The following is a 14,759-nucleotide window of genomic DNA, read 5'->3' on the forward strand; positions in this document are numbered from 1 at the left end:
CACAGAGCAATTAAGCCCCTGTCACAACTATCGAGCCTGACCTCTCCAGTGTGTGGTCTGAAGCAAAAGAAGCCACTGCAGTGAAAACCCAAACGCCACAGTGAGTACCCACCCCCTCCCACTCACTGCAACTCTCACAGCGAAAAAGACCCAGCACAGGCAAAAAACAGAAATAAATAGAACTATTATTTTTTTAAAAACCACAATGAGGTACTTCATCCTCTACCAGGATGACTACAATTGAAAAGATAGACAGTAACAGATATTGAGGACGTTGAGCAATCAAACCCTAATACCCTGCTGGTAGAAATGCGAAACAGCAGGCCCCCCTTAGAAAAGAGTCCGTCAACTCCTCGAAAAGCCAAACACAGAGCTTCCTAACGACCCAGAAATTCCACTCCTAGGAATATACTCAAGAGAACTAAAAACATACGTCTGCACACAAAACCTGTCCACAAAAGTTCATAGCAGCATCATTCATCACACTCAAAGTGTGGAAACACCCCAAGCGTCCACCTATATTGTGCTAAGTCTAGGAAGCCAGTTACTATAAGGTCACATATTGAATGATTCTGTTCATATAAAAAATCAAAATGGAAAGATCTACAGAGTTCACAAGCAGATTAGAGGTTGGCAGGGACAGAATGCTGGGGAGTGACTGATGGGAGTCACAGAGGAATGCTGATGGGTATGTAATTTCTCTTGGGGTATGAAAATGTTCCGGAATTAGTGATGACTGTACAGCTACTAAACTGTAAACAAACACTTTAAAAGCATAAAGTTCACGCTGTTAGGTAGGTAGAACAGGGAAAAGGAGTCCAAAATGGCGGTGGCCACAGACAAGGAAGGGAAAAGCCCGCAAAAATGAAACCAAAGAAGGTCCGAGGACCGGAGTGAGGACCTCAGGTAAAACAAACACCACTCCTGGCTGGCCCAATTTACATTGGACAGGCCCAGGGAGAGAGAAACATATACATAGAGGAGCCAGAGCCAGCGCCAGCTCGCTCTCTCTCTCTCCCGCACGCTGGGGCGCTCTTCTCATCTCTTTAGATCGACGTGCCCTCACGCCTGAAAGATGGATTTTCCTGCTATCTTCTACATAAAATAGAGCTGTAACACTGAGCTGTAACACTGATTTGTCTAAGAGCTATAACATGGTCCATTTGAGACCTGAGAGCTATAACACGGTCTATCCAAGACCTGAGAGCTGTGACACGCCGAGGGGGCTTTAATGTCTGTCACTCCAAATCTTTGTTGTGACAAGACAAAGAATCAAGCAACATACACTCGCGTGACAACGCTATGTGAATTATATCTCAAAAAAAAAAAAAAAAAGTCTGGACTCCTCTAAGGTCTAACCCTACTCCACAAAATCTTTATTCCTTACTATTTCACTTCTCTCCTTAAAAGAGAATTCAAATTAAACTTTGCTCCTAAGGCAAAGAATCATTCTAAAAGCTGAGAAACACTGTCTTAGAGGTAAAAATAATAAACACAGATCTTTATGATCAACAGGCTAAAACCCACTACTCAGCCTAGAGCACCTGCAGAAAGAGGAACCTCAGAATTCTCTTTTAGCTCTACATGTCGGCGTCCCTCACAACTGCAGCAGTTGCCGGCTCCATCCCTGGGTGGGGAAGATCCCCTGGAAAAGGAAATGGTAATCCACTCCACTTTTCTTCCCTGGGAAATCTCACGGGCAGAGGGGCCTGGCAGGCTACAGTCCATGGGGTTGCAAAGACTCAGACACAACTGAGCAACTGAGCACACACACTCGACTGACTGCCATCTCTGCGCAGGTTCGCCTGGAGGGTGGGTCTGACCCATGCAGGCCTCAGTAGAATTCTGCATTTCAAATACAATACCTTTGATCCCGGATGAAGAGTTGAAGTCTACAGTCCAGACAAAGATCTAGCTGATTTCCAGCTCTGAGAATGCAGGAAGGATGTCAGCTCTGGAGAATGAGAAGATAAACGACCACCTCGGTGAGAGCTGACTTTTCTGATGAGGGTGAATGGGAAACAGGAAAAGGAGCAATGCAACCCCCCTGCAGGAGACTAAAAGCATCTTTGTTCTCAGCATTATGTGGGCCGAGAATGATGGGAGATGTTCAGCCACTGGAGACCCAGCCCAGGATTTAGTTGTTCAGATATTGATGTAGCAGCCTGCTGCCAGAGCACCAGCATGGAGCTGGAGCTCAAAGTAGGCACTTGGTGTAAAAGGAGCCAACAATCAAATCCTCAAGCCCAGGAGGAGAGCCACAGGAGGTAAACAAAGCAAGGGGAAGGACAGGAAATGGCCAGAGAACAATACACACGCTCATCCCTGATCAAGTTTCTAAACCCAGCCAGCTGTTTCCTCACCTAAATGCGTTTCCTTTTTCTAGGAACCTGGTCCGTGAGCCACAGACCATGCAAACTCCCCCAACAGCACCGTGGCCCCATCAAAGCAAAGCCACACAGTCACTAAATGCAAACAGTCCGCTTCCCTTTTGCACTTTGAGATGGAGACAAAGAGGCAGAGAAAGAAAGGGGAAGGCAAGCCAAAGGCTTACTCCCAAAGATCAAAGCCAAGGAAGCCCCAGTCAGCCCAAAACAAAGGGATTTCCTCACCCATGCAGAAAGCCCTTCTGAAACCCAAGCTCGCAACTTGAGGCTACGAGGATCACAGCAATGGCAGTGATGTGTCTTCTCCACTCAGTTCAGTTCAGTCGCTCAGTTGTGTCCAACTCTTTGTGACCCCATGGATTGCAGCACGCTAGGCTTCTCCATCCATCACCAACTCCCAGAGTTTACTCAAACTCATGTCCATTGAATCAGTGATGCCATCCAACCGTATCATCCTCTGTCGTCCCCTTCTCCTCCCGCCTTAAGTCTTTCCCAGCATCAGGGTCTTTTCCAGTGAGTCAGTTCTTCGCATCAGGTGGCCAAAGGATTGGAGTTTCAGCTTCAGCATCAGTCCTTCCAATGAATATTCAGGACTGATCTCCTTTAGGATAGACTGGTTGGATCTCCTTGCAGTCCAAGGGACTCTCAAGAGTCTTCTCCAACACCACAGTTGAAAAGCATCAGTTCTTCGGCTCTCAGCTTTATAGTCCAACTCTCACATCCATACATGACTACTGGAAAAACCATAGCTTTGATAGATGGACCTTTGGTGGCAAAGTCATGTCTCTGCTCCACTCACCTCAACACAAACGTGCACACGGAAGGGGATCCTGTGGCCAAGGACGCTGGGTTAAACCCTCTTCAGTGAACTGCCCTTCCCAAGGCTGCCTGCAGCGGGTGCTGAGCCAAAGCTCTGCAGCTAATGCGAGGATGGGAATCTTAACAACTAGTCAGGTGACAGTTAATCTCATGTGCCAACTGGGCTGGCCCACAGTCTCTGGATATTTGGCCAAACATCATTTCAGAGGTGACTGTGAAGATATTTTTCAGACGTGGTCAACATTTTAAATGACTTCACTTCGAGTAAAGTATATCATCCTCCTGTAACACAGGTGAGCCTTGTCTAATCAGCTGAAGGTCCTACAAGAAAAAGACAGCGGTTCCTGGAGGAAGAGGGAATTCTGCCTCTAGACTGCCTTCAGACTCGAGGTGCAACATCTGTTCTCTAGGAGTTTCCAGCCGCTGGCCGGCCCTGCAGACCTGGGACTCCCCAGAGTCCACAGTTGGGACTCCCCAGAGTCCACAGTTGGGCCTCCCCAGGGGCTCAGTGGTAAAGAATTCACCTGTAATGCAGGAGACATGGGTTTGATCCCTGGGTGGGGAAGATCCCCTGGGGAAGGAAATGGCAATCCACTCCAGTATTCTTGCCTGGAAAAAAATCCCAAGGACAGAGGAGCCTGGCTACAGTCCATGGAGCCGATACATAAGCACAGACTCCACAATCACGGAAGCCTGTTCCTTAAAATAAACCTCTTTCTGTCTGTCTTTCTCTCCTTTCCTCCACTACTTCTCTGTCTCCCTCCATCCCTATATATGTGTGTGTGTGTATAATGTATGCACACACACACACACACACACACACACACACACACACCCTATTCTGTTTCACAAGAGAACCCGGATAAATACCGGTTACCATTAGTGAGCCTGGGTAACATCAATGTCACTGTTTCAACACTGCTCACTTTTTGGCTCTCGTTTCTCTTCCCCCAAATCAGTGTAATTACACGTTGCTGCTAAGTCGCTTCAGTCGTGTCTGACTCTGTGCGACCCCAGAGACGGCAGCCCATCAGGCTCCCCTGTCCCTGGGATTCTCCAGGCAAGAATACTGGAGTGGGTTGCTATTTCCTTCTCCAGTGCATGAAAGTGAAAAGTGAAAGTGAAGTCACTCAGTCATGTCCGACTCTTAGCGACCCCACGGACCGCAGCCTACCAGGCTCCTCCATCCATGGGATTTTCCAGGCAAGAGTACTGCAGTGGGGTGCCAGTGCCTTCTCCGAATTACATGTTAGGTTTTTTAAACATCTAGTAATGAATGGATTGAAAGAGGGCTAGACACACAAAGATGTCAAGATCTGAAACCTGGACAGTCAGGGGAAGAGGTTGTTTCCTACTTTCAGTTACTCTCCATGCCTTTTGGGTTTGGGAACAAAAAGGATATAAGCAGGACTACAGAATCGTTTTCACTCTCTATTTAGCAAGGTACTATGATGTGTGGTGCTTTCAAAAGAAGGGGATTGGAAAACCAAGTCAACAGTATCAGGGATCCGTTAAGCCCACCCACAACAAGCTACAGTTGAAATGATAAAGTGACCCTGATGAGACTTAATATGGATCTGCAAAATCATAGCCGACCAGAAAACTCAGTGAAAAGGGTGGTCTAGGTGTTCTAATTTGCTTAATAACTGAGAGCTAATCAGAAAATAACAGAAATACCCTTGTTGCTATAACTTTTTTTTTTTTGGCCACACCACAGAGCATGCAGGATCTCAGTCCCCTCATCAGGGGTCAAACCTACACCCCCTACAGTGGAAGGTTTGAGTCTTAACCACTGGACCACCAGGGAGGTCCCTGTCATAACCATTTCCTATTATGTATTGTTATTTAGAAGCCCAATAAGCATGTGAGGGCCAGCATCTACAGGATACTATATTAGCAACCACAGTTTTTCACTTTATATCCCTGTCCACCCCCCATGTTGGTAAGCCAACAAAGAGCAGAAGTTTTAAACAGACATCCCCAGAATGTCTCTTCCACCATGTCCCATGAGGCAAACAAATCACTAAGGTGAGCCCAGATTCAAGGGAGGAATATAAAATTCCACTTGTCCATTAAGAGGAAGGAATCTGCAGCCACCTTAAGCCAAATCTACAGCACAGGTTTCAGCCAGCTCTCTCACTCCTCCACTCTGTGTGGAAATGGCACGTCCTGAGACAGCTGTGCTCTCTCTGCCTGGTCCCTGCACGAGAAAGAAGCGTGGAGTGGACCCAGCTTGAAACAGCAACCAGAGACCTACTCAGACTCATGTGTGACAGGAGCAAAAAACGAAGATTTGCTGTTAGAAGCCAACGAAATTCTGAGGTCACCTGTTCATTCCAGCCAAGTTGACTGCAACAATGTACAAAACTGCATTCTTTAAAATAGGGGCCCCTCTACCAGCCCCTCCTGCCATATTCCCCATCTCCAGGAATGATCCCCCATCCACCCAAAAATCCATCATCATCTCCTAAAAAAAGCTCCTAACTCTCTCTGTCTCCACACCTCTCCTCCCTGCTACCAATACACTGCAAGGTTTATCTCTCTTCCCTCACAGGGTACAATCCATTCCAGGTTTGCCTCCCCCAGATCCGGTCTCCAATCTGCCTGCATTATGATCTTTAACATAAGAACCTGCTCATTCTGCTTTAAAAAAGAAAAAGAAATGTTTTAGCCTGCTGTCCACAGGATAAAGTCCAAATTCCCAATTAGTGTATATAAACCTTTATAATCCGTGTACCCTATGTATTTGCCATGCTATTAAAGAACATTTAATTCTGGTACATAGAAAATCAGAAAAACAAATAGCACGAGTTTCATGGATATGTTGTCGGTCACTTTTAAGATGTGCTGAAGACAAGCAAGGCAAAAGGAACGTATGTGTGCGAAACACTGATAAAAAGAACGAAACAGAAGACAGTATTGCTCCCAGGAAGAAAATCAAGGATGGACCGAGTAAATCCTAGATAATAGTAAGACACGGATCTGCCACCTCCCAGTTAAAAAGCGAAAGTGAAAGTCACTCAGCTGTGGCTAAGTCACTTTAGTCGTGACCGACTCTTCACGACCCCATGGACTGTAGTCCACCAGGCTCCTCTGTCCATGGGATTCTCCAGGCAAGAATGCTGGAGTGGGTTGCCATGCCATCCTCCAGGGGATCTTCCCAACCCAAGGATCAAACCTGGGTCTCCTGCATTGCAGGAATATTCTTTACCATCTAAGCCACCAGGAAAGCTCCAGTTGACAGTTATGTCATCCCTAAATCAGCCACCCATTAGGGTTCCATGCATATTCTGCCTAGAAATAGGTAAAACACACAGCTTCTCTGCAGGTCACTGGTAAGCCGAAGCTCTTCCAGACACCCTGACGTCCTGAATTTCCCCAACAGAGCAATCGTGTGCTGGCCACAGGCAGCCTCCACCCATAGAGTCCCTGTGACCGTATCCTCGGCAGGCAGCTGATGTAGCAGACAGAGGCAGGATGTGTGAACCCTGCCTAGCTCAGGATTCAGGTGTGCAGTCCTTCCACCCCTCAGGAGCCCCATTCCAAGTGTTAACAGAACCCAGAACTGTTTCTTGCTTCTATTTTGAATTAATTTAATAGACTGTGCAATTTGAGCATCTTAACTTGGTCAGACTATTTTTGGGGGCTCAAAAATCACTGCAGATGGTGATTGCAGCCATGAAATTAAAAGACACTTACTCCTTGGAAGAAAAGTTATGACCAACCTAGATAGCATATTGAAAAGCAGAGACATTACTTTGCCAACAAAGGTCCGTCTAGTCAAAGCTATGGTTTTTCCAGTGGTCCTGTATGGATGTGACAGCTGGACTGTGAAGAAGGCTGAGCACCGAAGAACTGATGCTTTTGAACTGTGGTGTTGGGGAAGACTCTTGAAAGTCCCTTGGACTGAAAAGGAGATCCAACCAGTCCATTCTGAAGGAGATCAGCCCTGCGATTTCTTTGGAAGGAATGATGCTAAAGCTGAAACTCCAGTACTTTGGCCACCTCACACGAAGAGTTGACTCATTGGAAAAGACTCTGATGCTGGGAGGGATTGGGGGCAGGAGGAGAAGGGGACAACAGAGGATGAGATGGCTGGATGGCATCACTGACTCAGTGGACGTGAGTCTGAGTGAACTCTGGGAGTTGGTGATGGACAGGGAGGCCTGGCGTGCTGCGATTCATGGGGTCACAAAGAGTCGGACACGACTGAGCGACTGAACTGAACTGACTGAACTTGGTCTGAGAGCCTCTCTATTCTGTGGTCACTGGGTAAACTAATTATTACATTACCCAGTGACCACTGGGTAATGTGACCATTTGGTAAAGTTAGTAATGTTTGGTAATGTTCTGGAAAGCTATCACCGCACCAACGTAATTTAATGCATCACAGGGTCACAAAATGAGTTGGACATGACTTAGTAACTAAACTACAATAATAATAATCCAGTCATATCTTTCCCCTCTGGCCTTCCCCTGAGCCACTTCGCCAACTCATGTTAATTAGACTCCAATTGGGACTTCCCTTCTGGTCCAGGGGTTTAAGACTGCCTTCCAAACCAGGGGACCTGGGCTCGATCCGTTGTCGGGAAACTATTACTAAGATCCCTTGTGCCACGAGAGCTTCCCCGGTGGCTCAGCTGATAACGAACCCGCCTGCAATGCAGAAGACCCTGGTTTGATCCTTGGGTCATGACAATCCCCTGGAGAAAGGATAGGCTAACCAACACCAGCATTCTTGGGCTACCCACGTGGCCCAGATGGTAAAGAATCGGCCTGCAATGAAGGAGACCTGCGTTCACTCCCTGGGTTGGGAAGATCCCCTGGCGAAGGGAAGATCCCCTAGCAAAGGGAACGGCCACCTACAGCAGTATTCTTGCCTGGAGAATTCCATGGACAAAGGAGCCTGGCAGGAAATAGTCCATGGGGTCGCAAAGAGTCAGACATGACTGAGCGACTTTCACTTCACTTTGTGCCATGAAGCAACTAAGCCTACGCACTGCAATGAAGAGCCAGTACAGCCAAAAACAAATTTAAAATAATTGTTTAATTAGATTCCAGTTGTCCCCAGGTACAAACGCTCTGTGTGCTTCTGCACCTGCCTAGGAAGCCCTTTCCTCCTGCTTCACCTAATCTTCATTTTTCCTTAAAACCTCAGCTGTTGCCCCCACCCTGAAAGTCCTTCCTGACATCACCCCATCTGGATAGGTTCACCATCTCCCCCTATACTTGCTTTCCCAGAGCACTTATCACAGTGAACTTTAATTGTTCATTTACTTAGCTATCTTCTCCCCTCACACCGTGAGCTCCTTAAGATGACTGCAACTGTCATCTCTGAATGCATTTTTTTCCATTAAGTCTTTATTGAATTTGTTACAATACTGCTTCTGTGTTACCATTTTGGTTTTTTGGCCATAAGGCACTGGGGATCTTAGCTCCCAGACCAGGAATTGAATCCACATTCTCTGCATTGCAAGACAAGTTGTAACCAGTGAGCTGCCAGGGAAGTCCCTCTGAATGTGCCTTTCATCTTCAAATGACATACATCCAGCCCTAGAACATAATCTGACACACAGCAGGCACTCAACTGCCCTTGGATGGATGGATGAAGGCCTTTACAGAATGCAAAGATCATGAGTGAATTTTCTGCAACAAAGAAAACTGTGGCAGTTCTTTGGGTCACCGACTCTTACTAAACAGGACTGCTAATATAAGCACAGAAGACACTGAAAAGTGAGCTGAATCTGCCATGACCCACTGGTATCTCTTATGGCACCTACGAAATAACTAGGACTACTGTTCAGTAAATATCTGTTAGTGAAAGAATGACTAAGTGAAAATATGAATGTGTGAATGCTACAGTTTTTAAACTGACTTCCTGAAATTTACTTCTTTGTTGGCAGGGGGTCTGTAGAATGACCACAAAAGAGATTTTCAAAATCCAAAAAGGCATCATTTTTGATAGCTGTGGGAGTGGTACTGTCCTAAAAACGGGAAAGAATTTTATCAAGTTCCAAAGTCCTTCCTCAATGATATATTTGCTATTAAACACCTTAGGATCCTATCAAATTCAAATGACTTGAGAGTTAGGTGAAATACATAGATTCCTGAACACCCTCAAGCTGCAAGATCCCATTAAGCAATAAACCTGAATGGGAACAGCAGACTGTAGAAGACAGACCTGTGAAATCAACTCCTTTTTTAAGATCTGAAGCCCAGTTTACAAAACAGAGCTGTGTAAGTTCTTTGGGTCATCGACTCTTGGGTCACCTGTGTAATAAATAGCCATGGTGGTCCAAAATATGGCTCTAGACAGCTCTAGCTCCTGGTTGCAAAATCCACTAAACTCTCTGATCACAAATAAGATGACTTAACTGGAGAGTACACTTGGTGGATAGGCATCCTTTTGCCCCCAGAATTAAGTAACCACTGGAACATTCCAGTCTTGGTGGTCCAGTGGTTAAGAATCTGCCTGCCAATCCAGAGGGCACAAGCTTGACTCTTGGTCTGGGAGCTAAGATTCCACGTGTTGCAGGGCAACTAAGCCCATGCAACCCACAACTACCGACCCAAGCACCCTGGAACCCACGCTCCACAACAAGAGAAGCCACCTCAAAGAGAAGCTCTCACCCCCCACAGCTAGAAAGTAGCCCCCACTCGCCATGACCAGAGAAAAGCTCAAGCACAGCCAAAAGTATATAATTTATTTAAAAATCTTAAAAGCTCTGTAGGTGATTTAAGGAGGAGGGCATGACAACCCACTCCAGTACTCTTGCCTGGAGAATCCCTATGGACTGAGGAGCCTGGTGGGTACAGTCCATGAGGTTGCAAAGAGTCAGAATGACTGAGTGACTAAACACAGCACAGGTGATTTAGAAAAAGAAAAAGAATTAAGTAACAGCCACGGGGAGAGATCTTAAATCGCCCTTGGGGCAGAAATGTTAATCATCTCCCAACATCTAGTCTTTCTTTCTCCCTTGTAGTAACAGAACTCCGGGTCTTCACGGAATCCATGGCTGCCCAGCTACGGACTGCATTTCTCCACTTCCCTGCAGCTGAAAGACATGTGATGTGAAGCTTCTGGATCACAACCTCAAAGAGGAAGCGCGTTGGTCCCCACCTTCCCTGTCTTTCCCTATTCTGAGAGCTGGAATGCAGATCAGGTTAGGGGGTGGGGGTCGGGGTAGGGTAGCAGGAGCCCAGCCTCCACCGAGAGAGAACCAGATCGAGAGAGAACCAGATCACGGCAGAGGGGAGGCAGCCTAGCAACAGGGCAGAAAGGGGCTGGGTCCCTGGGGGGGCTTCCAGAGCAGGACCTTCCCCCTCAGAAACAAGTTCGATTCTACCTTGTCTGAAGCGCTACGGGCTGGGCGTCGCTTGTTACAACAGCTTAGCTTGGACCTTGGGCTTCCCCGATAGCTCAGACAGTAAAGACTCTGCCTGCAATGTGGGAGACCTAGGTTCTATCCCTGAGTCAGGAAGATCCCCCGGGGAGGGCGTGGCAACCCACTCCAGTATTCTTGCCTGGAGAATCCCATGGACAGAGGAGTCTGGTGGGCTACAGTCCCTGGGGTCGCAAAGAGTCGGACACAACTGAGCGACTTTCACAACAGCCTGTACCTTACCTAATATAGTAACGGTGTTCCTTAAGATGCTATGTGTATAGAGATACACATTAGGCAACAATGATCCAGGAAAATTAAGAGCACAGGGGGTCACACTTTTGTGTTAAAAAAGGAATCTGTGCATATTTGATATTTTAAATAGTTGCAATATTTTAGAAATTTTGGCACAGATTTTAAGTTGAAATCTTACTAAATATATATAACTTCAGGGACTTCCCTGGTGGTCCAGCAGGTAAGACTTCGCCTTGCAATGCAGGGGGGCCAGGTTCTATCCCTGGTCAGGGACTAAGATCCCATATCCCTTATGGCCAAGAGACAAAAACATGAAACAGAAGCAATATTACAACACATTCAATAAAGATGCTAAAAATGGCTGATGTCAAAAAAAAAAAAAAAACACCTTCAACCTTTAATCATATAACTTTGATTTTCTTCTCTTTAAAAATGACCATAATATCTTATAAAACTGTAAGCACTAGAGGGAATAAAGCAAGGGCTCAATAAATGGTGTGATTATTATCCTAAGTATATACAGAGCTTAATAAACAGTAGGAACTGGCAGGACAAAAATGTCATGTCCTAGCACACTAGGTTACTGTCAGACCACCACCTGCAAAACTCTAAATCCCTCCTGAGCTCCAAACAGAGGAGAGGTTCCTGCTCTCCTTTACTTTTTCCTATCTGCTAACTCTTATTTCCATCCACCTTGAGTTCTAGTCAATTATCTCTAGTCTTTTTTCCCTCTTCCTTTTCATTCATCCCAACACAGTGTCTTCAAGACAGTGTTGTGAGATGGAGGTCCAGTGGCCATGTGCGCCTTCAGCAAAATGCCTCCTGGATCGTTCACGCCACAGGCAGGAAACATACAGTGGGTGAGTGAGGGCAGAAAGGACTCACCCCAGATGCCAGCAGAAGCAGCCTATTGGGGGGCAGGGGGGCTGGGAAGGAGTTAGGGTTAGGCATCCATGAGCCTGATAGGTGACAGCCCCCAGGAGAAGGCACCCATTGAGAGCTTACACCAGAGGGTGTGTGTCCAGAAAGATGACAGGCCGTCCCAAGGAAAACCCGCAAAGGAGACCCAAGACATGATGATGCCATTTTCAGACTCAACAAAAAGATAATGAAGAGGAGGATGTGATGGGGAGGAAGGGAAGGGAAGGAGTAAAATCTGGGATGCGCGGGCAGTGGATTTAGCAGAAAGAGAGGAATTAGCAGAACTAGTCACTGACTGGCAGGAAGGAGGCAGGAGGAGGGGGCAGGACCCACAGGCTGGAGTGTTCATCCGAGATTTTCTTTTTTTTCATCCAGGAAAGAAATACAAAGTTTGGGAAATACACCAGTTTGGGGCACGTTACTGAGTTTGAAGTGCCTTCAGAATACTCAGGGTGAGACATCCAGTACACAGTAATAGAAATGAACTGATTTTGGCAGCAAGAAGCTGTGTGGCTGGCCTAGATGACCTAGGGAGAGACCTGAGTGGAAACACAACTTAAACACAGGCAGTGCTTTTTTTTTTTTTTTTTTTTGCTGTATCATGCAGCATGTACAATCTTAGTTCCCCAACTAGGGACCTAAGTGCCCCCTACAGTGGAAGCATGGAGTCTTAACCACTGAACCACCAGGGAAGTCCCAAAACACGTATATATAAATAGATATATAGATATATGTATGTATGTATTTGGATATATATGTATTTGGCTGCACAGAACCTTAGTTCCCTAACCAGGGATTCAACCTGGGCCCCAGCAGTAAAAGCACTGGCTCCAAACCACTGGACTGCCAGTGTCCCTACTAATATATTTTTATCTAACCCAAAATAGGGCTTCCCTGATAGCTCAGTTGGTAAAGAATCTGCCTGCAATGCAGGAGATCTGGGTTCGATCCCTGGGTTGGGAAGATCCCCTGGAGAAGGAAATGGCAACCCACTCCAGTATTTTTGCCTGGAGAATTCCAGGGACAGAGCAGCCTGGTGGGCTACAGCCCATGGGGTCACAAAAAGTCAGACCAGACTGAGCGACTTAACACTTTCACTTTCAACCCAAAATATCCAAAAAGAAAGCAAACCAGGCAAGCCAAGAAAGAGCACTCATGTAAAATAACAAATTCAGTTTTGACAATGGTTGACAAATGACGAACACGGTACTCACAGTTTCCGAAGAGGATGCTGGTCTCTGTAAATTCTCACCTTGCACCCAAATGCTCTCTGTCACAAAGGCGATGTGCTCTGCTTCAAGTATAAAAGGAGAAACCAGGAACAGGGCCCATTTGTTTAAGTCATCAATGGACTGGATGGAGGGAAAGAAACACAATTCAATAGAGGATTCAATGTGACTTCAAAAACAACTGTCCCTTATATTAATGTCTAGGACGTCCTCGCCTCTGTAATTCCAGGTGGCATCTACATTAACGCCATCCGATGCTCTCCTATACACTGCATTAACTCACTGCATTTTTTTGTTGAGCTGAAACTGAAAGTTGCTCAGTTGTGTCCGACTCTTTGCGACCCCAAGGACTACACAGTCCATGGGATTCTCCAGGCCAGAATACTGGAGTGGGTAGCCTTTCCCTTCTCCAGGGGATCTTCCCGACCCAGGTATCGAACCAGGGTCTCCTGCATTGCAGGTTGACTCTTTACCAACTGAAGCCCAGTTGTTGAGCTGTGACTACATAAATAGCTGCAAAATCCCACGGACAGAGAAGCCTGGCGGGCTACAGTCCAAGGGGTCGCAAAAGAGTTGGACACGACTTAGCGTCTAAACCACCAAGAACAACACCCTTCAATGACTCACGACAGCTTTCACTTCTTTCGTTACTTGTTAGGGCTTCCCTGGTAGCTCAGTAGGTAAAGAATCTGGCTGCAATGCAGGAGACCAGCATTCATCCAAGCAATTAATTCTGAAGCTTATTCCCACCATTTCTTACTGCAGAGCACATGTAGGAGTTTTCCACATTACTATTTGGAAGTACATGTAAAGGTGAGGTGGCTTAGAAGCACATGCCCATCAGCAGAAGCTTGTTACCGACAGTTGCCCAAAGAGCTGTTCTTCCATCCCCTCCAGCCGTGACAGCGTCAAGATCGGTTAGCAGATTGGCTGTGATCATTGACTTCTGCTTGCCCCCTGAAATCTCTCTAGAAAGACTGTACGTTAATTTTAAAAGGCTTTAAGACAAGGCACATCCCGAGCAGAAAAAGCTGAAGGCTAACGTTGCAAGTGGGGAGCCTTCTCATCATCACCCACCCCCAAAAAGGGTATTTGGGTCAAGTTCCATAGGGTTGCTTGTCAGTTCCAAACCTGCCCTTGCTGGGAAGATCGGAAAGTTATTTTCATGGGGCCTAGTAACCTGGCACAAAGCAGAAGCTTAATAAATATCTGTTGAACCAATCAGTGAATGAAAATGAGAGAGAATAACTCCTGTGGGTAAACATAATTATTTGATGATAGTTAAAAACAAAAACCAGGCTGTAGGAACTTGCCTGGTGGTCCAGTGGTTAGGAATCCACCTGCCAATGCCGAGGACAAGCGCTTGAGCCCTGGTCCGGGAAGATCCCACATGCCTTGGGGCAACGAAGCCGGAGGAAACTTAGAAGCCCACACACCTTAGAGCCTGTGCTGTGCAGCAAGAGAAGCCGCCACACCTAGAGCAGCCCCTACTCACTGAAACTGAGGAGAAGCCTCCACTCGCCTGCAACTATAGAAAGCCCGAACAGCAATGAAGACTCAGTGCAGCCAAAACTAAGTAAAATTTTTTAAAAGAGCAAAATAATTAAAAAGATTGTCCACTTTACCCATAGAAGATATGTACATTAAACAAAAAGCTTCAAAGTTCCCGTTTGTATAAACAATTTTTGGTGATACTTAATTCTTGCGGGACCTTTGATTACATAAACACACACATATGGTACTTATGTATCTGATTTTAAGTATAT

General features: G+C 46.3%; 1 protein-coding gene across 8 annotated transcripts in view; it reads right to left on the reverse strand.

Moving 5' to 3' along the window:
* The window catches only part of HLCS (holocarboxylase synthetase), a 213,631-nt gene that overhangs the window by 177,132 nt on the left and 21,740 nt on the right, over positions 1 to 14,759 (reverse strand). For 5 of the 8 annotated variants that reach the window (XM_069567910.1, XM_069567855.1, XM_069567866.1 and 2 more), the window contains exon 2: positions 12,979 to 13,116. In XM_069567910.1, coding sequence (XP_069424011.1) covers positions 12,979 to 13,116 — 138 coding nt within the window. Of the gene's footprint in view, positions 1 to 1,865; positions 1,955 to 2,612; positions 3,528 to 5,303; positions 5,407 to 12,978; positions 13,117 to 14,759 lie in introns of those variants that run through there. The other 3 variants (XM_069567887.1, XM_069567899.1, XM_069567876.1) reach the window with 3 other exon arrangements.

Source organism: Ovis canadensis, chromosome 1, assembly GCF_042477335.2.
Source record: "Ovis canadensis isolate MfBH-ARS-UI-01 breed Bighorn chromosome 1, ARS-UI_OviCan_v2, whole genome shotgun sequence".
Taxonomy (NCBI): domain Eukaryota; kingdom Metazoa; phylum Chordata; class Mammalia; order Artiodactyla; family Bovidae; genus Ovis; species Ovis canadensis.